Source organism: Pteropus alecto, unplaced genomic scaffold (assembly GCF_000325575.1).
Source record: "Pteropus alecto unplaced genomic scaffold, ASM32557v1 scaffold134, whole genome shotgun sequence".
NCBI classification, from domain to species: domain Eukaryota; kingdom Metazoa; phylum Chordata; class Mammalia; order Chiroptera; family Pteropodidae; genus Pteropus; species Pteropus alecto.
In genome coordinates, this window is record NW_006436283.1 from 4,119,445 (window position 1) to 4,146,809 (window position 27,365).

Sequence of the window (27,365 nt, forward strand, 5' to 3'; positions counted from 1 at the left end):
GTTTTAAGTTGCTAAGTTTGTGGTAACTTATTACAGCTGCAATGGAAAAGGAATACACCTAACATACTACTATGCAATCCATTCATTATGTTTATTTTTTAACTCTCTCCCCTTCCTAGATTGTATACCCCACAGTAGGAATTTTTGTCTTTTTTTTTTCTTTCTCATTAAAGTATCCCAGACACTTGGCATACCTGGAGGTCAGTAAATGTTAATGTACGGATAAAAGGATGGATGTTGAAAGCAGGGGAAGGAGAGGAAAGGAGATCCCCTGGGAACCTCATGGTTATGCTCATTCCCAGACGGAGGTTCAGCTTGGGGAGAACTGAGAAAATGAAGATAAATTCAGTTCGGGGTATATTAAATTTCGAGTGGTTCTATGTGTTAAGAGAAGTGGTTTCGTTTTGTTTCAGAAGGTAGCATGGCTTATGGCTGGCCCGTCAGCTGGACGTGCGTGCAGTCAGTCCTTAAATAATTGGCCTAGACTATCTACCCCATGTGGGTTTCGTTTCTGTTCTTTTCTTTTTTCTTTTCTTTCTTTTCTTTTTTCTCTTTTCTTTTTTCTTTTCTTTTCTTTTCTTTTTTCTTTTCTTTTCTTTTCTCTTTTCTTTTCTTTTTTCTTTTCTTTCTCTCTCTTTCTTTCTTTCTTTCTTTTTTATTAACCTGCTCTGGAGGAGACTGGGGGTGAGTGGGGATGTCATTCCAGAGAGCGAGGGGAATGTAGATCAGGCGGCTGCAGGCCCCAGGGCAATTTAATTCCCAATGTCCCTGAGGTCTAATGTCACAACAGGCAGAGTCCCTAAAAGACTTTCTCAGAAGATGGTAAGGCTGATGAAAGAGGCAGGGACACCGCCTCCCTCCCCAGCTGGTTACTGGTGACTCAAATATTTCCCTGTCCTATACTTTCTTCTTGGGCCTCATGCAGCAAGCACTGATTGCGTGCCTCTGGAACGCACAGCTCTGCCCTAAGGACTGGGAAACATGAAGCACTAATACGTGATCTTGCCCTAAGAAGGTTACACCCTAGTTGGGAAGACAGATGTTCACAAAGGTAAATAAAAATACGAGCAACTATACATGGTTTGGCGAGAGGACGGGGTCGGGCAGCTTTCGGTCGGTGAGGTGATCTAGAAAAACTTCGTGGAGCAGATGCTTTGCGAATGGGTCTCTGAAAGACAGAGCACGTGGAAGGGGAGGAAGGAAGGCTTTTAAGATTAAAAGCAAAGCAAAGACTTTCAGGAGTGCTTTTGACCCGTTCGGGAAACCTTGCCTTATATGCAGATACAAGGTTGGCGTCTGGGGAATAAAGAGCAGGCTCAGGAGTATTCCATCTTTGGGGAATTTTAGTATTGCAGGCAACCAGAGGAAAACAACCCCGCCCTCCACTTTTCAAATGAATCCCAGCTGAACGCCTGCGCCTCGCTGGACTAGCACTGTTATCATAGAGACGCAGGGCTAGATCGTCGGCCTCCTCGGAGGCAGACATTTTGGATCCTGGCAGAAAATTGGAAAGGGCTGGAACCACTAACGAGTCAGGACGTACCTCCCGAGGACGTGACAGCAAACGAGATCCTGTGTGGATGACACAGTCAAGAGGTAGAGAGAACTGTGACGCTTCCCTAGGAATATCAGGCTTTTAGAGCGTTGCCCACCGCCCTGCCCTCATCTGAGATGGCGGCTTTGCGGCCGCTCTAGCCCGCGCCTCTCGGATGCCCGGAGCCCCGGAGGGGGCGGCGGCCTCGCCACTGGCCCTCGGGAGGCTGCGGCACGGCTCGCCCTGAGCTCCGGGTCCCACAGAGCGCGTCGCGGCCTTTCGTACGAGGAGGCTGGGCATCTTGGACCGCTCCCCTCCTCTGCCGGGTTCCTTGGCATCTTCTCCGGCCGGACCCCCGGGCCTCGCGGCCCCCTCAGTCGGCACCGTTCCCGGCTGCAGCCCCGCGCGGGCCGGCTGTAACCGCGCCGCGGGCCGGACGATGCCCAGGAAGCTGCTGCTGCTGCCCCCGCGCTCCGTGCCCTCGGCTTTCCGCGCCCCGCGAGCCAGCTCCTCCGCAAGCGCGGCCATGAACGCCGCCCGCACCGGCTACCGAGTCTTCTCGGCCAACTCCACGGCCGCCTGCACCGAGCTGGCCAAGCGCATCACCGAGTAAGGGTGGGGGCGGGGGCCGGCACCGCCCGCGGGACCCCTCCCCGGGGGCCATCCCCACTCCTCCTCCCCGGCGGAGGGGTAATTTGGCCCCGTCGCCTTGCACCGGGGGTGGGGGTCGCAGAATCCTTCCGTTTCGGGGCTGGACAAACCCTCGGAGGTGACAGATGGCGACCCCCCTCCCCAAGTTTGGCAGACTCTTAACGGCTTAACACTCCCACCCACCCCTGGTTACTTGGACCGCTCGCCCCCCTTTCGGCTCCCGGCTCCCGCAGCCCAGGGCGGTGGTTGGGGTGCAGCAACCCCCGGAGCGAGCGCCTTGCAGAGGGGGGCTGTGGGTCCGCTCCCTTTCCCACGGTTGGCGTTGACCTCGGAATGTGGTCATCCCCATTCCCAAGCCTCCTCAATGAGACAGAGGCCAGAAGGCAGTCACAACGCGGAGGACCCGACGGGGTGGGTGCAGTAGAGGGGCGGCAGGGGGACAAGGCAGCTCCCGGGGAGCAGATTTGTCAGAGCTGGTGATAGACATGGTAGAGCTCACCGTACTTTGCAAGTCGACTTTAGGTTGGTTTAGTCATTTGAAGTAGTCTTTGTTTTTCCATGTCTTTTTAACCCAAGGACTCCTGTGGTCTCAAGTGGCCTTGAGACAGCTCTCAGATCTCTTCCCCGTCTTGTCACTTCTAGCTCTGTGACACTGGGCAAGAGACTCGATTCTCCTGAACTTCGTTTGTAGAATAGAGCTGATTCTATCTATCGGGCAAGAATATCGTAAGCATGAACAAGATCGTGTATTATCAAGCATCTAGCAGAGCTGAGGCTCACAGTGGCCCTCTGAATACTATCTGCTCACTAAATGGACTCTTTTCCAGTTGACTCCTGTGGAGAATCCCAGAGCCCCAAAGTAAAGGAAGAGCCTTATAAACTTGGTGCAAATGGAAGACAAACGAAGAGCTTGACTTTGTTAACAGAGTTTTTTTTTTTTTTTTTTTTTTTCACATTTTAAACAGTTTGTATTAGAGTTCCTCTGTGAATTTTTCGGAGTTGGTGAATAAAGGCATGACTATTTTTTAAAATTCTAGTTAGAAATGTAGAAGTGGAAACTTTAGTCGTATTTACTCAGTAATGTCTATTTGCTTTTCAGTTAGAGTTACAAGTGAGGTTAGAAGGGTAAAAGAACAGTCCTTTTGCAATCTACTACCTCTTTCTGTTTCTAACCCCTGATTCTTTCTGAGGCCAACTAAAATACTAACTTTAAATATAAAGCTCGTGTGTGTTTGTTTTGGGTCAGATTTACCACACGTTGACCTTGCCGAGAGAAAGCAGAAAGGAAGTGGGCACATTTAACACATCAGTGGTTTTTTCTTTTTTTGTTTTTATGTTAGGCTCTTCCCTGCCTCGTTCTGGAAGGTTTTAAGTTACTATGAACAATAAATATTTCTCTTATCTGTTTCTCGGTAATTCTCAGTAGTTATAAGCTTCTCAGTTAGTTTTTATCTGAAAAAAGGTTTACCACTAGAGTTTGGAGAGCATTAGATTAGATTGACCCCTGAGATGGTGATATTTTATTTTCACGATTCCTTTCAGATCTAAAGGAATTTTCAGGCAAACTTTTTGATGGACTTTAGTCAATAAAAAAAGTTAGGTGCCTCACCTCCCTGGGTCTGTAATTGCAGGTGGGCGACAGTGAACCTCCTGTACCCTCCTCCAGCTTCCACACTCCGCACCTCTTTGTTAATCTTGTTTCCCCTCCTCCACCTAGTCCCTCACCTTTTTTTTCAGCTGGAATTTTTTTTTAATGGTAAAATAATACAAAATAAAATTTTCCGTTTTAGCCACTTTAAAGCGTACGATTCGTGTAACCAATACCCCTGCCCATTCCTGGAACTTTTTCGTGATCTCAAACAGTAACTCCATCCCCTTTAAACACTAATCTCCCATTGTCCCCTCGCCCAGCCCCTCGTAACCTTTATTCTGCTTTCTGTGTCTGTGAATTTGCCTATTTTAGATACCGCCTATAAGTGGAATCATGCAGTATTTGTCTTTTTGCATCTGACTTGTTAGAATGCTTTCTTCAAGGTTCATCCATGTTGTAGCATGTACCAGAATTTCATTCCTTTTGAAGGCTGAGTAATATTTCATTATATACCTGGCTGGAATATTTTTAAACAGATTCCAACCTTACATCATATATCATTTCATTCATAAATGGTAACGTTAACCAGTAAGAACAAAACCACCACCACCACCACAACAAAATACAACACCATTAATTCCTTAATATCATCGAGTATCCAGTCCTTATTCATATTTCCCTGATTGTCTTAAAAAGAGCTTTTCACATTTGCTTTGTTCTAAAGGAGATCCAAACAAGATTCACACTGCATTTGGCTAATGGCACTGAAATCTATATGCTTTTGACAATTGAGGCTTGCGTTTTTGGAATTCTTGCTAGTAACCAAATATTTGTTTGGGAATGATTTTCCAAGACAACTATTATTCATAAAACAATGAACTAGACATTAAACTTTGGTTGTGGGCTTGTCCCAGTAAATCATTACATTACCGAATGGTGAGCTCTTAAAGCTGCTTGTGGAGTGACAGCATTTTTAATTCCTTATGAATTAAACTTTCTATATAGTTCTTTGGGAAAGAATGTCAGCCTGATTATTTTAGTCATTTCGTTTAACGTATGCATGTGAACTGGAGTTTTTTCAGAGCACTCTTAATGGCCTTTTTTTCCTCCCTGTAGGCGTCTTGGTGCTGAATTGGGGAAGTCTGTGGTATATCAAGAGACCAATGGAGGTAAGTTAAAATTATTTGTTCTCTAAACTATTTAATTGGCTGGCATGTTTTTAAAAGATAAATATTACTCACGTTTAACAAAGAAACATTTTTCTCTTTAACATCAGAGGTCTAAGTCATCATTCTCTACTTCCCTTCAAATCTCGATGTCTTTGGTCACCCCCTTAAAGTCTCCTTTCCTCTTTTTCCAAGATAACGCAAATATCCTGTCATTCTGAAATGAAAAAAGGGGAGATGTAGGGAATAAGATTTTTCTTCTATATTGAGCTGTATTGGTAACTACTTTTTGCTTTTATCTGTCTCATTAGGTCATCAAATGGCATCAGGCACAATCTGGTACTAGGTAGTGATGACTTACTGAAAAACGCTCTGTCGGTTCTTTTCATCTCTTTAGTTTTTCTCTCAAGTCTCTCGCAGACGCTCACCTGGCTTGGTGACCCGTTTTTTCTTGCTCTGGGTTTCTGTGGGGAATGCTGAAGTTAATTGATGATCCTTGAAGGCACTTTGCTGGAGGCCAGTGTCCTAGGAATGCTGCATCGTAAATCTTCCAGGGGCCACACATTTTAGATTATAGTGTCCTTATTTATTACAAAGACAAGTTAGTATCAAATAATTTGGAATTATTTTTTAAAGTTGAAAGCCAGGATTCATTCTCTGCCTTCTTTTCTCTTTCTGAGGTAGAGTTATCTATGGTATAAGTAGCTTGAGATGAATTACTAAGACATAATGGTGTTTGGGGATCTCAAAGAGCAACTTATTCAAAAGGCAATGATAGTTTAATGGAAAACACACATTCCCAGGATGTATATGTTTCATGTGTGTTATAATTAACCCCCAGATAGGCTTCATCCAGCTTTCACACTTGGTAACTTTTTACTTGGTGACTTTAGAAACCATCCACTGACTGACTCCCCCTCTGCTTGGCACACTCTGTCCTACCTCTTTGCATGTTCCCATACTCCCTTCCTCACTGCACATTCCAGCTGGCAATGAGGCCATTGTTCCCAGCCGCATTATTCTTTCTGCTGTATCACAGCTGGTCATTCTCTGGCACGTGGGCCTGAGAGTTTGCCAGCCTTTGGTTTTGCTTTGTCTCCCTGGGTCAGTCTTCATCCCATGGGCAAAGTCCTCCACTTTGTGACTCCGGCACAGGGCCTGGCACAGAGGGAGGCTCAGCATTTGCTGAAAGAATGATAAGGATGTTAACCTTTGGCCTTTTTATTTGCTGTAGACCGTCCCCCACCCCCACCTCCCGCCCGCTGCCCCCACCAACCCTAGTATCTTGTCTTTACTTTGGTGATAGATTTTCTTTTTTGGACCCTGAGATTTTACATAGACCGTTTGTTACTTTTGCCTCCTTGTCTGTCTTTGGTTTATTTTTCTCCTTCACTTGTACATGTCATTCTGAGATCTAGTAAGAATTTATTTTGGTGCACTAAGCAAAGTGCTGTTTTAGATTCATCTTTACTTCCTTCAAATAGTGCTTGATTATTACCATAAAGTGTTTTTCTTAAAACTGTGGAACATTTTTATTTTTCAGAAACAAGAGTTGAAATAAAAGAATCTGTTCGTGGCCAAGATATTTTCATTATACAGACAATACCCAGGTAAGCACTACTGTGTATGAGATACTTCATTATCTTTTCACATGAACAACAATTCCGTTTTCTTTAAATTATAAATGTATTTGCATGTGAAACTGTTTTCCTGAGTTCTGTGAGCCGCTCTAGCAAATTAATAGACCCCAAGGTGGGGGAGAGTCACAGGAACCTCTGATCTGTAGAGTGTCGGTCACAATCACAAGTGGTAGTCTGGACTTGGCAGTTGTCATCTGAAGTGGCAGGAAGCGGTTCTGTCTTGTGGGACTGAGCCCTTAGCCAATGGGGTTTGATGCTGTTCTCCAAGTAGATAGCGTCAGAATTTAATTGAATTGTAAGACACCCTGCTGGTCTTCAGAGATTCTAAGAGTTACTTGATGTGAGAAAAACACCCTGTACATTTGGTGACCAGAAATATTCAGTGTTCTGAATGTACAGAGAAGATAAAATAAAAACTGTTTTTCCTTAAAGTCTCCTTTGAGGGAATTGAGAAAACTAACTGTCCAAATGAGATGGGACCCACAGGGTCATGGACTGAGTTATCAAACCCCAGTGAAACAAAATTCTCTTGCAGTGATAACGGGCAGATACTAAGTATTTTATTTTTAATATTTTTTTCTAATTATAAAAAGTGTTAATTACTAAAATTATAGGCATTATGGAAATGCGTATCAAAAAATAAAAATTCCCCAGCCCTCATGCACTCCCCAGTCTTCTGATATAACTACTTCACATAGTTAGTTATTCCTCTATATTTTATATGTGTATATACATTTAGGCTCCATAATTCAAGTGATCCTCAAAACCAAAAGACGAGTAATTTTAATTTTATCTGCATAAGTTTCAAAAGAGTACATAAAGACACGTCCCTCTGCCCTCTGCCCCCAGCCACCTTGTCACCCCATCCCCTTACCCCCAGGCAGCAATCCTTATTCATTTCTTCGATATTCTTTCAGAGACTCTGCATAGTCAAGCAATTGCTTATATGTTTTTCTCAATTTTTATATAAAAGGAGTCTAATATATACTGTGTTGAATTTTAAAAAATAAAACAATATACTGTATTAGCACATAAAGAACTACCTCATCTTTTAAAAATTCTTATTTTGAAACAGTTACAAACTTGTTGAAAACTTGTAGGTATGGTGCAGCCATCGGAGTGTAGGTTGTCTACCTGTTGCTTCGCCACCCCCAGATACTTTAGAGGTAATTCCTATGAACAAGGACCGTCTCTTACAAGACCACAGTACAGCCATCAGCATGGGAATCCTGACACTCACTCGTGACGGCCATCTAACCCTCAGACCCCGTTCAGGTTTTATCTGTCATCCCAGTCATGCTCTTCATGGAGCATGGAGCCAGGTCACAACCCCAAGTGGCACGTAATTGTCACACCTCTTCAGCCTTCTCCAGTCTGGAGCAGTTCCTCGGTCTTCCCGTGACTTTCAGAACTTTGACACTTTAGCCAGTTTATTTCGTCGAATTGTTCCTCAGCTTAGGTATGTCAGATATTTCATTAACCTACAAATTGAAAGGCTGACGTGAAAGGCAACAAGCACTGATTTGAGGTCTAAAAGAGTAGCTATTTGGGAAGCGCCGATTCAGGCAGAAACTCAGAATGTTCTGATTATGGGCGAGGGTGAAGGCGAGGGGTATTTATGAGAAAGGGAAGAGGGATAATTACATGAATAGAAGGAAGGGACTTTCTGTTGGTGACAGTAAGTCACGGAAGGAATCTGTACAGGTGCGAAGAAGCTGTTATTCTTCGCTCTACATGGCAGTGCTGATTCTAAAGAACGTCTCTAACCGTCAGTCCAGTGGTCAGACTGTCTGCTCTCCTGTTAGCTTTGCAAACAGTTGTTTGGAAGACAGTGTTACCTGGCCCCGTCCAGAGGTCACTTTGCCCAATCCCAACATTCCAGCGGTTTGGGGAGTAAGGCGTGCGGCGCAGTTCCTCTGGGGTGGCTGCTCCAGCTCCATTTTGAAGGGGCTCGGTTTATATTGGTTTTTGCAGTGGTGACGGGATTCAGGTTGTGCACAGAAGCGGGGTTGTGCCCTCCGTGTCTTACCTTTTTGCTGCTTCATCATTATGTGGCTGTCCTGGAACTGGCTCCGCCAGGCACGTAGCCGACTGTTTCTGGTCTTCAGCCGACACGGCAGCGCCGCAGCAGGACCCCCGAGTGTGTGTCATTGCGCTCGTTTCGGGTACATCTGTGGGCGGGGAGTCTGAGACTTGGAATTGCCGGATGTCGGGGTACATGCATGTGTAGTGTCCATAGGTGCTTCCGCACTGCCGTCCATCGAGGATGTACTGATTTACGTCTCCAGCAATTTTGGTTTTGTGTCGCTTGCGTCTTGGTGGTGGGTCTCTCTGCTGAGCATTTCGTTCGACAGTGCACCTTGAAGTGAGGGGAAGACCCAAGGGGCTTGCCTGGGAGCGAACACCTGTAGCAGGGGGCCTTCGCCCTGCCCACAGATGCTCCCTAGCCTTCTGTGCTCGTCCTGGTTTTTGCTGGTGTTAAATAGTGAGTTTGCAATGTCGTCACTTCCCCCCCGCCCTGAACTGACTGCCTTAGAACATAGGAAAGAGCCGCCTGTGACCTTAGGCCTCGGCATAGCCATCTTAGATTACTGAGAGCCCTTTACTGGTTTATTGAGGTGTGGCAAACAGAACCTTGGGCACCACAACCATCACGGGCCAGCTTTGTCCCTGGTCCTCCAGGAAACACAAAGTCTAAGTCCAAAGTCTTGTTGGTCAGCGACGTCTCTTTCCTCTGCCCTAAGAATGCGTGCCATGTGAAGAACGGTTTATCTTGTAAGAAATCTTACCATTGCTTCACGGGCCCACATCATAACTTGGAATCTGAGTCTGACTTTGAGCTCGTCTCTGGGGCAGAGGTGGCCCGATTGTGATCAGGTGCGCGCCAGCACACAAGCGGCTATGCGCTTGGTAGCTTTGTTCCGTTCCGTGTGTGTAGGGGGAGGAACTGGGCGGTTATGACCGTCCCACATCGGACCCCCTCTTGTTAGATGTGGATGCATCAGTGATGGGCTGCCTCCCCCGCCGTTGGCAGACCACTGAAGTACAGGTGTTGGAGAGGTAGGATGCCGATAAGTTTTTCATTTTCACAATGAGCTGGAATAGTTGAGGCTTTGATGCCTTATGTGAAGTATCATCCTTTTTGATAACTTTCTTAATCATAAGATTGACTTAGTCAGACTGAATGTTTATATAGCACATTTTCCTGAGGCTACTGAGTATTCTTTTCTCTTTACTTTTATTCTGCATTTAGGAAGTGGGGAAGAGACATCATAATAGCAATTGCCAACTGTGCAGTGGCCGGTATGTGCCCGGCCCTGCTCTGCGGGCTTCAGGTAGATTTTCTCACCTGGTCTTCACCACCGCCGTCTGAGGCAGGTGTTCCCATCGGCCCCTTTGATGTTCTCTAAACCTGCATTGCTGCACGTGAGTGCGCGTACGTGTGCGCGTGTTCTGCACGTAGGGCAGAGGGACAGACAGCTCTATCCTTAATTTTCTTGTCGTGACACATCTCCTTCCATATTCCCATCAGAACATAAGCTTCACGATGGCAAAGATTTTTCTTTGTTCACTGCCGTGTCTCCAGCACCCAAAACACATTCGTTTGATGAATAAATGGATTTCGACCTATGTCACTAGCATATACAGTCCCTCAAATCCTTGCGGAGTGACTTAATGAATAATATGCAACTTTTGTACATTTCCATCTTCACAGAATAACTGTGACTCCCTCTCTGTCCTCGAGACCTCAGCGAGTCCCTAATACTTGGTGGGCCTCCCTTTCCCACTGGATCTCATTTGAAACGGAAAAAGACCTTTGGGGTCTGTGTCTGGACTTTGAAATTCCCGGTTTTAGTTCAGATTTCCCTTAACATGTCATAAACAGTGGAAGTTCACAGTGTACTGGCATGGGAAAATAACGGTCACTGCGAACACACTGTCCCCTCGCGCTCTCCAAACAGTGGGTTGTTAGTCTTGCAGTAGAAAGTTGTGCTTTATCTAATTCTTCGCTCTGATGTCTCCTGGTAACCAGCAGTGCTCAAGGTAAATATTTGATACACACCACCGCGAGTGCACGGGGGGCAGAGATACAGACTAGACTGGAGTTTACCGAGCAAGGATCATGGCTTTGCAGGCATTTTCCAGGGAAAGGACAAAATCAGCGTGGTCAAAAGACTGGAGTAATGGCCAGTCGGGAAACGTGTATGTTTTGTTCATCTGTACGTAGGGCGTTAGAAGCTGGACCACAGGAAGAGGCGGGGAGCGGTCCCTGGAGCCGCAGCAGAGAGCGTGGGTCTGTGGAAGGGCCGCGGCCATCTCGCTGAGACGTGCGGGCCGCTAGCTGCGCTCGTTTCGAGATGGTTTCGAAGCCACAACCGTCACCTCAGTGGCTCAGTTTGGTAGTGTGTGTGTCACGTGCCGTTGAGTCGGCTGCAACTCCTGCGACCCTGCAAATGAGTGACATCCGTTCTGCTCAGCTCCTGTAGACTCAGCACGCCTGTGGCTTCGCTCATGGAGTCGGCCCATTCATACTCGATCCCCTCTTTTCCTGCCGCCTGCTGTCCTCCCAGAGCACCCTTCCTTCTCACGTTGCGCCTGAAGCAGGACAACCTCAGTTTTGTCACTTTTGCCTCCAGCGATGCTTTGGGCCCAACTCGTCCCTATTTATGGTGATCTCTCCTCCAACACCGTGTTTCAAATGAATGGATTGTTTTCCTATCAGCCTTCTTGGCTGTCGACCTTTCGCCTTTGTACGTGGCGATTGGGAATGCGAGGGTGTGGATGATCTTAGCTCTGGTCTCTAATACAGATCGTGTGATCTTTCCTGATTCTTCCATCGCTGCCCCCCCGACTCTCATCCTTCCCTTGATTTCTTGGCCGCAGTCTCTCCATTTGTATTGATGACCGAACCAGGGTAAGCAAAGTCTTTAAGAATTTTAATGTCAGTTTGGTGGTTCAGTTTCCAGGTATCAAACCAAAATATCCTCACTCGGTATCTCTTAGGATGATGGGGATGGGAGAGGACACAGGAGGAAGGACAAGAGTGTGTGTTGTGTGTACGTGTGTGTCTCGCATATGAAAAAAGGTCGTAGGGTTTGCCACGTGGACTAGTGCTTTTACTGCTCGACTACAGAAAACTTTAATACCAACTGAAGAACACGAAGGATTTAGTTTTTTACTGTCATCTGCTATAAACAGTTATCGAGAGGAAGGAACGTGCCGCATAGATTCTCCTGCAGGGGAGGAGAGGGGGCTGCTGCCTGAAGCGACAAGGCTGACTTTAGAAGGCAGACCCCCAGCTTAGACATTCAGATGCCGGTGTCCCGAGACACCGACACAGGCACGTCCTGCCCTGCGAGGTGCGTCGTCAGGCGATCTTGTCGTGTGGACGTCGTGGAGTGCGCGTCCACAGACCAGACGGTGGGGCCTGCGGCTGTGACCGTACATGCTGTCCTTTCACCCGATGGCAGTGCAGTGGTTTGTTTACCCCGACATCGTCCCCAACACGCGAGGAAGGCGTCGTGCTAGACAGAGCATTAGGATGGCCATGACGTCGCCAGGCGAGAGGAGCGATCCCAATGCAGACAGCCGCCATCCCGCAGGTGCAGGGCCCTGAGCCGCAAGACCACCCCGCCTCCCGATGCCAGTGGCGGGTCCAGCTCGTCACCGTACGCTGACCGACTGACCCAGTGACCCACCGACTGATCATACATTCCAAAGACCCTCTTTGGGTTCAGTCCATTTGCTAGAGCCGCTCACAGAACTCAGAACAGCCAAACGGAAGAGATGCATAGGGCAAGGTATGTGAGAAGGGACGTGGACCTTCCACACCTGGCCAGGTGCACCGCTCATCCGCATCCCCACGTACTTACCACCTAGAATCTCCAAACTCTTTCCTTTTGGGTTTTTATGGAGGCTTCATTACATAGGCATGATTGATTAATTCGGTTTGGCCATTGGCAATTACTGATTCAGCCTCCACCCCTTGTCCTTCCCCAGCCGCCAGGCAGGTGGGGCTGAAAGTTCCAGCCTTCTCGGCAGGGCCCTGTAATCATCTCTAAGCAGCCCTCATCCTTAGGTTACCTGGATGCTTCAAAAAAGTCACCTCATTAACATAACAGAAGACCCTTATTGTTCTCATCAGGTAGTAAATTTGTTTTAGGAACTCTGTGCCAGAAATAGGGAAGAAGACCAAATACGTTCCTTACTATAAGTCACAATATCACAGCTGGTACTCAAGGAGCTTTTAAATACTGAGCAGCGGAACCAAGTAAAATAGATAGGAAGCTTCCAGAATATTTTTTGCAGGGCAATTTTCACGCCTACGTTATAAGTTCTAGGATGTCATGCAATGAAAGGACATTGATGACTTATTTGCCCCAGATGATTAGTTGTTGGAGTTGGGGCCGGGTACATCCTACCCCATGACCCTGGTCTCGTTTCCATCTGTGCTGTTGGCCTGGGTGCAGCCCTGGGCAGTTTAATTGATGTACGCAGGACAAGTCTGTTTCCCCACCTCACGTTCTTTTCTGCCTGAGAGAGCAGTAAGGGCCAAGTTTAACATAGGGTGTGATTATCTTAGGGAAAAGAAAAACAGTTGGTAAACAATTAAGAGTGTCCTACTTAGATACAAAGACTACAAGAAGTAGCCAGGATGTACTTGGAACGGTCTTAGGGAACAGATAAAGCAGAGGCTGCCCGCCAAATTTTCTTCACCCTGCTAGTCCACAGAATAGCTGCCTGGTGTCCAGTTTGTCTAGCGTCTGTCAGTGAATGGGGAAGGCCAGTGTGACAAAGGCCCTTTTGTGGCCTTCCTGACCAATAAGGGGTGGGGCGAGAGCAGCTTTCCTTAGACTCAGGCTGGCGGATGTTGAATCCTTTGGCATAGATCTTTAGGAAGAAGAAAAAATGGAAAATAAAAACCTCCTGGGAGAGATTAGTAATTAATGGAAGGAAAGTTATTCTGAAATCAAGGTTCCTCCAAAATTGTTCTTACTGCCTTAATATCTTACTATCTGGGCCTCCCCTGTGGTGTGCCAAACCTCACTGTCTCACGTGCTTGTGTATATCAATGCCGTCGCAAAGCCAGCTAACCACGCACTACCCAGACAGATAGTCTTCTGGAAGCTATTGCATTCACTTCTGCTCTGAGCATGCTGGCACTGGGATCTGGTGTAAGAAACCACTTCCCATGGGACTTTCCTGATGCCACACAGTATCACACAAGAGGAAGGTTAAGGAAGCTCCAGTTTTATTTCTAACCTTGACGAGCAGCCTGTATGTGGGAGAGGACTTTTGCTATAATGTATGTGATGCCTAGTGTTGAATCTAGATGTGGCCTCCTGAGTTATTTACGTTCTACCTCCGAAGTACCATGCAGGCTTCCAGCCTAACATTCAGAGCCTACAAGGCGTCCATTTAGGTGATCCGATGTGGGAAGGGAATAAAGTATAAAAGTGTTTGGGAAGGGGAACATTGTTACGTGAGTTAGTCATGCTCCTTCCTGGGACAGATGATTAGCACAATAGTCATCCAGTGTGGGTCTCTGGGAGTCCCCATTTTATCTCCTCTAATACAGTGTCTGACTCAGGTCACTCAGTCAATGTTTGCTGAACGGATGAACAAAAATTGACCAAGTGTTAGAAACTCCTAAGTGTTCTGAAAGAGTTTGACAAGGGTTCTGTCCTGATAATGCCAAAAGATTGTGTGTCCTCTGTCCTTTTTATGGCTGACTTGGGACATGATTACTTTGGGAGTATTGCAGACAAAAACGGGTGCTGTAATAAATCATAAATTCCTACCTGGGCAGGTCATGGTGGGTAGCCCCGCCCCAGGCCTGTGACTGGTTTGGCGGAAGGTTTGTAAGCCAGCCCTGTACGTCCTGGCTAACACACGTCCTGGTTAACACACCTCCGAGATGTCGGAAGTGATGCCCCTTGCAGGTGTAAGCACCCTCAGGAGAGCACGTCACCTTAACTGATCTGTAATCCAGTCCCTGCCTTGCTTTCCCCCACCCCCATGTCATCTTCCTTACGTTTGCACCTTAATTTCAAATGCGTGAAAGAAACCGCAGAACTGTTATTCTCACAAGCATTTGAGATCTCGCTTCCCGGCAACTTTTCCGTTTCGACTCAAATAAGCTCATAAAAATTCTCTGTAGGTTCGGATGTTTCTTATGTTGACAGTATGAAGGAGAACAATGCTCTAGTTTATTTCAGAGGAAGGAAATGATACCTGGAAAATAATGTAACCTGTCAGCACTCCAGAAGGAACGTCTCGAAGTTGAGCCCGAATCAGTTACGTCTCCCCTCTGGGAGAAATGTTTTCATGACAGAACCTCGAAATAGTTACGAAAAAACTCCAAATGACAGAGGTGAGGTTGGAAGTTCCACGAGTCAAACGTGGAGGTGGAAAACGTCAGAGTAGAAGGATGTGTCTGCACATGCTCACCTCTGGGTGTACCCCTAAGGACGTGCACCCTCAGAGACTGGTAGACAAAAATTGGAAGAGTCTGGAAGAAGTGGCCTGTCCTTTAAGCTGAAAAACACGCTTTTATTAAGTCTCTGTTGTGTCGATGGCAGGCTTTCCATTTTGCTTTAAATGAGGGCAACATCTCTGCTGTGGAGCAGAGCATTTAAGAACAGACGCCTGAAGAACCTATTCCTGACACGTGGGTGGGGACGAAGATATGGGGTGTGATCCTGTTTGTCCGGGGAAGGCGAGGGAGACACAGTCCTGATGCAGAAGAGGGGGTGTCTTTAAGGGCAGAGCCCACCTTTGACTTGATCAGCCTTAGCAAAGGGTAGCAATCCGCATTCATTAAAATTGGGAATAGCCTTTTCTTTGAATATCTTTCAAATTCACATTTCCTCCTCTTGTCCGTCTGGGTTCATCTTTATTGGGAATCTGTGTGTCTCAAGGAAAGCAGGGATGGGGGAGATTTGGGGAAATTCAATTCCAAGACCTCCCCATTCCCCACTGTGCCCTCTACCCCCAAAGCAGAAGGTACCAAACCCTTTCTGGTAATAACACTCATTAGCAGGACAGGTGGTTTCCCTCGGCGGCCCAGGAAAACCAGGTGCCAGCATGCTGGCCTGAGTCTGAGTGCCTGGGGTGGTACGGGCAGGTGCCAAGTAACTCTGGTCACCAGCAGTTGACGTCTGCTTTACATGCCACTCCAGTGACTGTCACTGATGAGACCCAGGCAGAGGTGAGAGTGGATCTCAGTCGCCACAAATGAACACTGGAGTTTACACAGCTAAAGAGGAGAGTTACAGGCTTTCCCTTGTGTTCACGAGATGCCGTCGTCAGCCTTGGTGATAAAGTCAACGCCTGTAAGGCCCGTCTTGGCAGCCCATGTTAAACTGCTGACGTCGAGAACTTTTAGAGGCTCATGTGTGAAATCAATCCAAACACAAATTCCCACTGTTTCAGAGATGTGAATACAGCTGTGATGGAGTTGCTGATCATGGCTTATGCGCTGAAGACGGCCTGTGCCAGGAATATTATCGGAGTCATCCCTTATTTCCCCTACAGCAAGCAAAGCAAGATGAGGAAGAGGGGTTCCATCGTGTGCAAGCTACTAGCATCCATGCTGGCGAAAGCAGGTGAGCGCGTTGGAGACCCTGGGGCCCACACTGTCATTTAGGACATGTCCCTACTCGAGATTAGTCCACACCTCATGTACCTAATTCGGGATCTATTTTCTCTAAGTGTCGTTTGCTGATTTCTTTTTCTCATTTCCTTTTGCAAGTACTGGTTAGGGATATGTGAGCTTAGATGTGAATTTGTACATTTTTTCTCTTTTTCTTACTCCAGTGTGACGTTATCTGCTTTTCTATTCTAATCTTGGCCTTTTTCCCATCGTTCTGTTTACTTCTTTCACATTTCATCTTATTAAATTTTAACTGGCGACCTTGGCATTCGTACGTGATCGTTTGAGCTTCAGGTCTAGATTTGTGTATTTGCCTTAGCTAAGTTCTATTTATGTACATAATACTAAAACTGGATTTTTCTTTTACTATTTCTTTAGCTTATATACTCTTTTCTCCCCCTCCCTGATTGTCTTTACGTGGAGCAGCTCAGTGTCATGGCTTTTATTCTGTGTGTTTTTGTAGGGGTGGCATACTTCCTGGCCTATGAATCAGATGTAACAACACTTTACAATTACTTGAATTTTATTTGTTTTGATGTTTATTTTAAAACTATATTTGAATCCTCAGGAACATATTTGAATTCCGTTCTCTCTAAAAATCTAATGTTTTTAGAAAGAACAAGTAATACAAGTTTCTTTGGTTTGGAACTTTTACTGCGACCTTCGGCCATTTACAATGTATTTATGTATCTTTTTTTGTTTCGTGCTATTGATTACAAGAGTCTGTCTTCATTATTTTTCTATAAGACTTTCTTGATCCTTTCTTTTATGCGTATAGAAATTGCTCCAAACTCCTCAGTAGCTTGTCTTTGTGTTATGTTTCTTTTCCTCGAATGCTTAGCTTTTGCTTTCCTGTTACTTCTGCCCCAGCCACAGCCCTTTAGTGCGTCTTCCTGGATTCTTTCATCAAGACCTTACTATTTTTTACCTGTTTTTGCTTCAGTATTTATTAATTCCATCTTCATATTTTTGCTTCTGCCTGAATTTTCTTTTCTTGACTTTGAGGAAGGAGCTAATAACAATGGTGGAGAGCACACTGTTTTCTCAGTGTCAGCTCTGCCAGGGGAGAAGCTTACAGGCTCCTCCTGTACGTTAGGCTGGACACGTGCTCCAATTCATGAAGTTTTGTGAAGGCGGCAAATAAAGTCTATAACGAATGTGCTTGTTGACAACACCCCTGCCTTCAGTCTCCCATTAGGAAACAGGAGTTGGGCGTCTAGTTTTGTGTCCACTGTAGCCATTAACTTGTAGGGGTGAACTTTGTAATTTTTTGTTTTAAAATTTCAGGTTTAACTCACATTATCACTATGGACCTTCATCAAAAGGAAATACAAGGCTTTTTCAGCTTTCCCGTGGACAACCTTAGAGCCTCACCTTTCCTGCTTCAGTATATCCAGGAAGAAGTGAGGAGCCACCAGCACATACCCATTGTCCTCAAAAGGGACCCTATGTAGTTTTTCTCTGGTATCAGATTTCAACATTGAAAGGCACATCACATGATCTTTTCTTAGGTCTTAATGCCTGAGGCAGCCAGATAGGGTCAGCGTTTGGGCATGGAGGATCATATATTTCAAAGGCATTAAAAAAATGGATTTCCTTCTAAGTATCTTTAGCAGTTTGCTTATGTTTTCTTAAATGAAGGTTTTAAGAATTAATTACTTTTTATCTTGATGTAGCAGTACTTTTGCAGTGATGTTAATTGATAAGCGTTAACATTCTAAGATGTGTGAATGAAGTTCTAGCATATGTGATTGCTAGCGTGGATCCTTGTTATAAGAGGAAAATGTAATAGCACATAAAGGTATTATTTTTTGATAACTTTTCAGTATTTTCTTATTTTTCTTCCAAATCTAGATTCCAAATTACAGAAATGCAGTCATCGTAGCGAAGTCTCCTGATGCTGCAAAAAGGTAAATGAGCCAGACGCTTATAAAATCGCTTCCGGGTGCTTCCGGAAGTCAGAGCGAGCCCTTCCGGGTGACTCCGGAAGTCAGCTAGCCTTTCTCGCTGGGACCCAGGGACCCAGGGTCTGTCAATACAGCCTGCGAAAGCTCGTTGGCTCAAGCTTTCCCCGGGTCCTTGTCACGTCCCGCAGCACAGCCCTTTCTGTCTCTAGTCGCCAAACACGAGTGCTTCTCTGAATCTCTTGGTTTTCTGGGAGAGAATGACGTTCTTCCTTCAGGTTCTCAGGAAAAGGAAAACAGAAGGGCTGTGAGCCCTTTTCAGGCAGGGGTTTTAAGAGACCTTTTGAACATAGTTGTTCCTCTGAAGGCGAGCATTAGAATATTGGACAAAGGGTAGAACCAAAATTATCTAGAATCAGGTGCCAGCTCACATCTAAACTTGTGTACCTCTTGAGGCATTTACATTCTGATTTATAGAAATAATCCCTTTGCGTGTCTCTAAAAGGTCGAATGGTATTTTTAGTTTATGCTTAATAAAGTGGTGGCAAAGTGACGCTTGGGGTTTCTTCCAGTGATGCTCACCACATCCCCACGTCTCTCTTAGGGCCCAGTCATACGCTGAGAGGCTCCGTCTGGGTCTAGCCGTGATCCACGGAGAAGCACAGTGCACAGAGCTGGATATGGACGACGGTCGTCACTCACCTCCGATGGTCAGAAATGCCACCGTCCACCCGGGCCTGGAATTGCCGTGTAAGATGAGCCCTGTGTTTTCCTTTTATTTGTAAATTGAAAAAAGTTTTGAGTAGGGTGACTGACTGGCGAGGAGTTAGTACTTCTGTGGATGGACGCTGTCTTGGTATTTTTGAATAATCAAATAGTGTCACATTGATTTCCCCTTTGAAAGGGCGTTGCGTTACACACATTTGCAGAGGATTGGGCATATCTGCATGGCATTTAGCGTTCAGAGAGTGTGAACTGATTTTAGCATTAGTAAAAAAGTTGTGTGTGTCTACGGCCATGCCACCCTGAACCAGTCTGATCTCGGAAGCTAAGCAGGGTTGGGCCTGCTTTGTGCTTGGATGGGAGGCCACCTAGGAAGACCAGGTGCTGTAAGTGTAAAAAAAAATTAAAAAAAAAAAAAGTTGTATGTGTGATGTTGTGATACCTTGAGCTTTTCTATTTTGATACGATGGGTGAGAGAAAACATTGATCAGATGCCAGGCTTTGGTGATCAGGTGACTTTTAGCCTCGTGTCATTATTATAGCTCTTTGACCTGATACCTGACAAACTTGTAATTAATCCAGCAGTGTGAAGGCTATTTATTTCCATGGAGTTTTTGAGTGGCGATAACCAGCATTCTATGTGGGAAGATAAATTATGTTTTTTAGAGGAAGGAGATTATTTCTTTTTAAAATATGTACCTATTTGCCAGACCTGAGAAACATACAGGCATTAATGGGGTGGGGAAAATTAGAATGGTTACACCTCAGACAGTTTATTCTAGAGAGGTCCCCATCTAAGGTGTACACATTCTAGTTGTTTATAATGATCAGATTTAGGACGCATTGTTATACTGCTGTCGTCTAATCGTCAGACCTTATTCAGATTTTACCAGTTGTCCCCACCAGTGTCCCTTAGAGCGAGAGAAAACGGTTGATTTCTGGACTAGGACCCAGTGTAAGGCACACGCCGCACTCAGTTGTCACTTTTCTTTAGTCCCACTTAACCTGGGGTGGCCCTCTGGTCTCTGTCTCTTGTGGCCTTGACACTTTGTAGAGTGCAGGCCAGTCATTTTGTGGGATACTCCTTAAGTGGGAGTTGTCTGTTTCCTCATGATTAGGTTGAATTACAATGATCGTTGTCAAATGATGGTTTTCTAATTCCCCTTCTTCCCTATTCATTTATCGATTTATATCAGTACGAATTCTGAAAAAAAAAAAAAAATGTCATTTCTTGTATGTATGATTGTACCTTCCAAAGTAAATATGCTTTATATTTATTTGTCAGCTACGTTTCAGTAGTTTATTTAATTAATGTTAGGAAAAGGCCAAAAAAGGAAAGCAGATATTCATGCTTGGAGCCTGCGTCCTTTAGAAAGATGAACCCGTTCTTTAAGAACAGCAGTAGTTAGGCTGATTTTGCCCCCGCCCCTCTGATGTTGTGGCGATGTCCGGGGACATTTCCGGTCTCGACCAGGGGGAGGTAAGTGCTGCAGCATCGAGCAAATAGACGCCAGAGAGGTAGCTGAGGTCCCACCAGCGTCGCAGGCAGTGATCCAGTCCAGAAGGCCGGCGGTGCGGAGGAGGAGGACTCCTGTGTGGGAGCACGTTATGAAACGCGGAGCTGTGTAAGTGTTTGTCTCTTGAGGTAGACTGCACGGCTCTGTGATGGCGAGGGCAGCTCCTGGACCTGGAGGGATTGTACAGCAGTGGTCCCCCTCCACTCTGCTCTGTTTGCCACAGTGGTGAAGACTAAGAGTTCGGGTCACAAAAATGAGGGGATGTCACCTTTTCTGGCTTGATTCTCCTGGCTTGTTAATTTCATAAGAGAAGAGTGTTTTTCATCACTAAGGTGAAAACAGACAGTAGCTGTCCGTGAGCATCTGTTAAATGCAAATTTTGACTTATTTACCTGTAGAGTTATGAGCTTGAAAATAATTTCAGTTCCAGTTCTGCTGGAGACCTTATTTCTTATATCTTTTAAATGTCAGTCTGTTGATAAAGTTTGATAGTCCATTGAACTTAAAGTAGAGCAAGATAAAAATGAGTAAAGAATGAATAATTGTGTTTAGTCCTTTTTTGCTCTTTATTTTAGGAGAGAAAGGTTTGGTTAATTGACTCCGGGGACAGAGTTTTTAAAAAGAGTGTGTGTGTGTGTGTGTGTGTGTGTGTGTGTGTGTGTGTGTGTGAGTATGTATGAGAGAGAGAGAGAGAGAGATCTAAGATTGTTGTAAATATGCAGCATTATTTTACTTGGAAAATGCCAATTTTAAAAGCAAAACACAGTTTTCTATTTCATAAGAACATTAGAATTCATTCGATAAATTGACGTTTTTACTTCAGTGAGTTGATATAGTTTTAGCAGTGATTTCTGGCTGTTATGGTACACAATTCATTTTATTCTTAAACAGATTGAGTTTTATTTGACGAAATGGAGAAAGAGGGCAGAATCTTAAACTTGGGATTATTTAAGCATCCTTTATCCTTAACCTTTAGTACATATATTACTAAATTTGAATTTTTGGTGTAGTATTTTCTGGGCAAGCTATTGGAAAATTAGGGGCATTTTTTGAATTTTTGGTGTTGTATTTTCTGGGCAAGCTATTGGAAAATTAGGGGCATTTTTTTTTTTTTTTTTAGCCTGTCAGGTACTATTTTCTTTTCCCTTGACCCTATAATAAAGTCTGTCTCTTTTTCAGTAGGCACCAAGTTATGTGTTCAGTTTGATCCAGATCCTAAAGCCAGGTGTTTCTCATTTCAAACTGACAGAAGTTTTTTCGGAGAGGCAGAGTTAGAGAGAAGTAAACAAGAGTACTATGACATGTTTTCTGCGTAAAAACATGATCCTTGATGAGGGATACTGGCTTGCAATCTTTTTCTTTTTTTCATAGAAAAACGGTCAACAAAAGGGACCACGTCTCTTTAAGAAGCGAGTAGGTCAACATAACCACCTGCCCACATGGTCCGGTTTAAAGACAGAATTCAAGGAATGCTTTCCAGATGTTGGCGATGTATTTTCTCCCCCTTAGATGATATTTACATGCGGAGCCTCTTTGTCCAAATTCAAGAAATTTGCCCTTGTTTCTGGGATGGGAAAGCAGGAAATGTTGATTGAAATTCGCCAGTAACAGTGCTGAATTTCAGCTCAGCCGACTGGTTATATACAGAAAGGCACGCCTGTCCTTTGAGCTTGACAAGTGCCTGTAGATGGAATCAGCTAAAATGGTTCTTAACTGATAATTACTAAACTGTATAATCACTCTGAATTTTATTCTCTTCCCCCTCCACCACTACCAGTTTAATAAATATTTCAGAATAATAAAAAGCATTCCAAAAAACTAGAATACTTAGCCCATTCTTCTGAAGTATTCCTCTCTCTCTTCTCACTTTCCTGACCTCCTTTTGAGGGTGAATTGTCCTTCCCCTTCCCTGTCCTGTGTTTTTGTGCACCGGTGGACCTTTTCCAGATAGGAATTTTGTAGTGAGATAAGACTCTACTTTAAGGACTAATTAAATCAGGAAAAGGTGATGGACTCATTGTTTTTAAGTTCCTTATTTTCAGGAAGCTCTGATTCTGTTGATAGTGCAGTTATCTGATAATAAGATTACATTGTCCAAATAAGGTCACTTTGGAAGAAAAGGAATGCCAGCTCTTTATCCGGCTGGCTTTCTCGGTTCCGTTTTCTGCAGAGCGGCATTTATTTCGCATTCCTTCATCAGTCTCTGAGTCGGGTCTTTCCGTTTGGAGGGCCTTGCAGAGCTGCCTCTCTCCACCGGGGAGGTGCCTCTCAGCGCTGCTCCATTGTTAGGCCGGGGCTGTCTGGAGCCTGGCGGCCGGTCCTCACGCGTGGCTGGTCTCAGCTGAGAAGTGCCGTATGTGCACACCAAATCCTGAAGACTCAGTATGAAAAAATGGAAAACGTTTCCAGTAAACTTGCATGTTGATTACATATTGAAATAGTAATATTTTGGACATATCAGGTAACCTAAAATCTATGTATTTCACCCGTGTTTTTACTTTTTAACATGACTACCAGAGAGTGTAAAAGGACAGATGTCGGACCTGTTTCTGTTGGACAGCGTGGCTCTGGACAGTCCGTTTTTGACAGCCTGGGTGTATGGTTTCATCATGCCTCCCAGAGGATGACGTCTTGGTCACATTTACTCAGTGATGCCTGACTGACCGGGGTCTCGTCATTTGTTTTGTTTTGCTAGTGATGATGGCCAAAGAGAAGCCACCGATAACTGTCGTCGGAGACGTCGGAGGGAGCATCGCGATCATAGTGGTACGGTCCTGCGTCCTCCTTCCCGTGCATCTGTCTCTTAGTGGGTTGTGCACTTTGGGATGGTTTTTCCAGGATCGATGGTAGATTTAAATGGCTCCATCTGTCCTTTCTCACCCAAACTCCCTCGGGGCAAGGAGAATTTTTGCATAGATGAACAGGGATTATTATAACCTACGGATATAAAAAGGTAACTCCCGGAAGACAGTTCAACCCCACAAGTAACCTTTGTCTTAACGGGTGTAGGTTCCGCCAGACCAGCTGACCTACTCAGCTCTAAGCTTTAGAGCCATGAGCCGAACTAGACATGAGCCGTTCCGGTTTTACTAACGAGAACAAATGTCTCATTCCTGGCGCTCTAACGTGATGTGGCTGCTCCCGGCTCTGTGTGCTTTGGCTGGGCCAGAGGACCGGCCTTCATAATGGCTCACTTCGTTCCGGGTTTTCGTCATTCCACTTTCTCTTGGGAAAAAAGCAGACGGACACTGGCTGTGCAGGATTGATCCGAAATTTGAAACACAGAAATGAGTCTTGGCAGCCCTAAACGCGAGCTGTGAATGTCACACCGGCCTGTGCGGCTTTGCTGCTCTTTGCGCTGACAGCCACGTACACACGACACGGCCCACGCGGTTCCGTTGCCACCGCTCGGTGTTCGACCTCTGATCTAGGCAGATGGCTCTGATTTTCGACATTCTCCGACACAAGTGCAGAGAGGTGTGTGTCATAGGCGGGGGTGGAAGGTGGCTCCCTAACGCTAGCTCCCGTCTCCCCTCAGGATGACATCATCGACGACGTGGAAAGTTTTGTCGCTGCGGCAGAGATCCTGAAGGAGAGGGGCGCTTACAAGATCTACGTCATGGCCACTCACGGCATCCTGTCCGCAGAGGCCCCCCGCCTCATCGAGGAGTCCTCCATCGATGAGGTTTGTGCTTTCCAAGGGCTTGGGACGCTTAGCCGCAGTCAGGTCGCTGCTCTCCTCCCTGTGACCAGCAGAACGACCCGGTCACTAGTGCCAGACCCGGCTCCGGAGGGGCTGTGACGCTGTGCCTTTGATGGCTAGCCGTTTGTGGGGGCAGAAGTACAGTTAGGAATACAGGTCTGTTTTCGTGGAGATTTGCTCTGTGTACTTTAGTATACTTCATATTTCAACATGATTCGATACTGAAGTAGCATTTCTGTCAAGACTCGAATTCTGCCCTGACAGTGTGACAGTGTTACGATGCTGGGCTCACTCAGCCTGTCATTCCTGCGTACGAAGACCGTGGCACTGAGAACTCCATGTTTGGAACCACGAGACCTTGTGTTAAGTTGGTTAAGTTTGTTTGTAAAACTGTACTCAGTGGAATAGAATAAGGTTTTGCAGGTCGGAAAACCTTGGGCTGTGGGGACCCAATGTGGGATAAACTTTTCCACGTGACCGCGTTGGGGCACACATCAGCAGCTTTATTTTCCATTGCTGCCATGACTAGGTGGTGGTGACGAATACTGTCCCTCACGAGGTGCAGAAGCTGCAGTGTCCCAAGATAAAGACTGTGGACATCAGCCTGATTCTCTCTGAGGCCATTCGGAGAATCCACAACGGAGAGTCCATGGCGTACCTCTTCCGGAACATCACTGTGGACGACTAGCTTTCTCTGGAACTCCTGAGACGCGTGGGAGGCGGCAGCAGTGTGACGTCCGCAGCGTTTCCTTGCAGGGGACTCGGGTGGTCTCGTGCCGTTCGCTTTGTAGGAGGCTTTAAGATAGTCGAGGGGGAGACACAGCTAATGGGTAAAGGGCCTTAAACGTCTGCCCTCACCATCCCGTCCCTCAAACAGAAGTCACATTTTCCTGAAAAGAACCTGAACATCTTCTGACACTGCAAAGGCGTTAGAGGCAGAGACAGTGCTAACTCTGGTGTCCGTTCAGCTGTTTCGGCCGCAGGGAGACGTGTGTTCACGTTGAACTTGGGCGGGCAGCTGGGCGCCCCGGCTCTGTGCCTGCTGCAGTTGTCCTCTCCCTGGCCAACTGCACGTAAACCTTTTGTAGAGAACCGTGTTTTCCTCTGAGAAGCTGCTGTGCGTACAGCCTCTGAACCATAAAGCATTTAGCGTCATCCCCAGCAAGGCCCTAGATAGAGAATAAGACCCTGTCTCTCGGTGTCTGCATTGCTCTTAAATTACAAATAAAGGAATTTGTTATCTTGCTCGTCTGGTCACTCCATTGCAGAGCCGCCCACTGCCCCGCCTCAGGGTGACTAACTGCTGCCGAGTCTGCAGAAGGCAATGGATGTAAAATAAAGGCTGGTTTAGGTCCATGGCTGGTCCCAAACCCTGGATGTAAGTCTCCTTCTGCAGGTTCCGTCCCCTTCCTGAGCACCGAAGTTAAATCCTTGTTTAACGTGTTTAAGATCTAAATTTGTAAAAAACAGGACTACTTGTACTGGTTCCTGTTGTAGGTAACGCGTTTTCTATATTACTTAGGACTGTACTTGGCCTTTCTACCCAGCGTTTAAAATTACGTAGTCACAATTCTAATTTATTCCCCATTTGTCAGGTGGGCCTTGCTGCAAATATGGTCTAAACGTTTTGTACCTTCAGCCTCAAGCCAGGGCTAAATGTAACAGGAAGGAGGAGTGTCCGCTATGAAAATGAACTGGAGTTGTTTATTGGTCCTGTTAGTTCCTGAGAAGTAATAAAGGACCATCCGCTTATTTGTGCAATTGTATTTCTCTGCAGGGAAGTTTCCTGGACATTTTTATCCCCTTCCTAACAACTAGAAACGTTCCCAACCCACAGTCAGGACTCTGAGCACATTAGCTTTCGAAGCATACAAACCAGTAGCTAATAGTCTAAGCAGGGGCATTTTGAGCAAAGAACGTAATTATAAGTCGATTAGCGTGGTGGTGAAGAACCATAGACTGTTCTTCGGGAGACCTCATTCTTGTCCCTTAGGTTGAGCACATGCCTGGTTCTTCTGCCCAGGGCCCGTGTCATCAGCAGTAAAGAAGGAGGTTCGGATTTGAGAGCTGAGGTCCTTTCAACTTCGAAATTCCATTTGTGGCCCCAGTTAATGTTTTTTCCCTTTGTCTCTAGGAGTAGAGGTTTGTAAATGAACTTAGTAGCAAACACATTTAGTAGAATATATTTCCTGAGATTAGAATGAGAGCACATTAGAGTAGACCCTTTCCAGCGGCACCACGTGCCTGGCGGGGTACCAGGTCTCAGGGGCATGAAGATGAAAGCGGGCGGGCCCAGGGAGCTGCCATTCTGGCTGCAGCTAGTGCAGCAGCAGTAACGTTCCGGAAAGTCACCGAACTTCCCACGGAGCAAGCCCACGCACTGCAGCCTCCGGCCGCCGGTGCGTGACCCTTGCCTTTGTGATCCGGCTTCAGGTTTTACAAGTAAGAGCACAAGTACGTCAAAGAATATACCTCTGTTCTCATGAAGATTTCCACACCCCCACCTACTGTGTGCCAGGCACTGGGAATATAACGGACAAAATCCTCAGTGTTAACCCTCAGTGGTGGGTATAGACTTGTGTTTAACTCCATTCTCAGGGAACACTGCTTTTTTGGGGGGGGAGGGGACAAACATAACCAGTTCCAATTAACCTTTTACTAGTTCACAATAAAAACTTCTATTTGAAAGTAGTTAAAATAATAAGTACAGATGCATCCGTGGATTCTTAGCTTTCCTGAATATTTTACATGTTTTCTAGAAGAATCTGGTATGGGGAAGTCAAGCCTTGTTGAGAGCACCAAATTTGTCTAGTCCTGTCTATTCCTGCCTTGTAATGAGCTAAAATGCTGGCACTTGTCCAGATGTTCATTTTGAGATAAATTAGGCCAGCGCAGCACAGAAAAGGCTTGTCACCTGGTGACTAAATGGGGCCCCCTGGGTGGTGAGTGGTCTTTTCTAAGTTACCCTCCCTTCTGATGGCACAAAATGATAGGGACCTGCCTCCAAGGAGTCATCCCTCAGGTTTGTGCTACTGCCCTGCCCAAGGCAAGAGCTGAGGACACAAAGCATAGTTCCATGATGCCCCTTAAATCTCTGCATTCTTGGTGGCCTCCAAGGGTGAGTGAATTGTGAGCCTTTCTAGGTTAAGGGACAGCTGGACGCGGTGTGGACCCTAGGAGGAATACCCGCTCAACTGACGTGTTTACTCCCTGATGAAAATGCCTTGGCACAGCCTCATACCACCTGCCCCTGGGCTAAAAGGGAGTGGCGCCGGGGCGGG

General features: G+C 45.9%; 1 protein-coding gene across 4 annotated transcripts; it reads left to right on the forward strand.

Annotated features, from left to right (window-relative positions):
• The first annotated feature begins 941 nt into the window (after nt 1-941).
• On the forward strand, nt 942-25,329 carry PRPSAP1 (phosphoribosyl pyrophosphate synthetase associated protein 1). Of its 4 annotated transcripts, none has more exons than XM_025047134.1 (10): nt 942-1,051; nt 4,893-4,945; nt 6,486-6,552; nt 16,018-16,190; nt 17,525-17,640; nt 18,092-18,147; nt 18,746-18,891; nt 23,077-23,147; nt 23,920-24,066; nt 24,614-25,329. In XM_025047134.1, exons 4-10 carry the CDS (start codon nt 16,037-16,039, stop codon nt 24,770-24,772), a joined length of 849 nt encoding a protein of 282 aa, XP_024902902.1. In that variant the 5' UTR covers nt 942-1,051; nt 4,893-4,945; nt 6,486-6,552; nt 16,018-16,036; the 3' UTR covers nt 24,773-25,329. The 4 variants fall into 4 exon arrangements, with proteins under 4 accessions (XP_024902902.1, XP_024902901.1, XP_015445270.1 ...); XM_025047133.1 differs by lacking the exon at nt 942-1,051 and adding an exon at nt 1,469-1,596; XM_015589784.2 differs by lacking the exon at nt 942-1,051 and adding an exon at nt 1,712-2,143 and having other exon boundaries at nt 24,650-25,329.
• Nucleotides 25,330-27,365: the final 2,036 nt, after the last annotated feature.

Bases quoted from the DNA above. Each gene is read 5' to 3' on its own strand.
- PRPSAP1 (XM_006912196.3), top strand. From the start codon at position 1,974: ATGCCCAGGAAGCTGCTGCTGCTGCCCCCGCGCTCCGTGCCCTCGGCT. The intron at 2,144-4,892 runs GTAAGGGTGGGG...TCCTCCCTGTAG, and splicing joins CTGGCCAAGCGCATCACCGA to GCGTCTTGGTGCTGAATTGG. The intron at 17,641-18,091 runs GTGAGGAGCCAC...TTCCAAATCTAG, and splicing joins TTCAGTATATCCAGGAAGAA to ATTCCAAATTACAGAAATGC.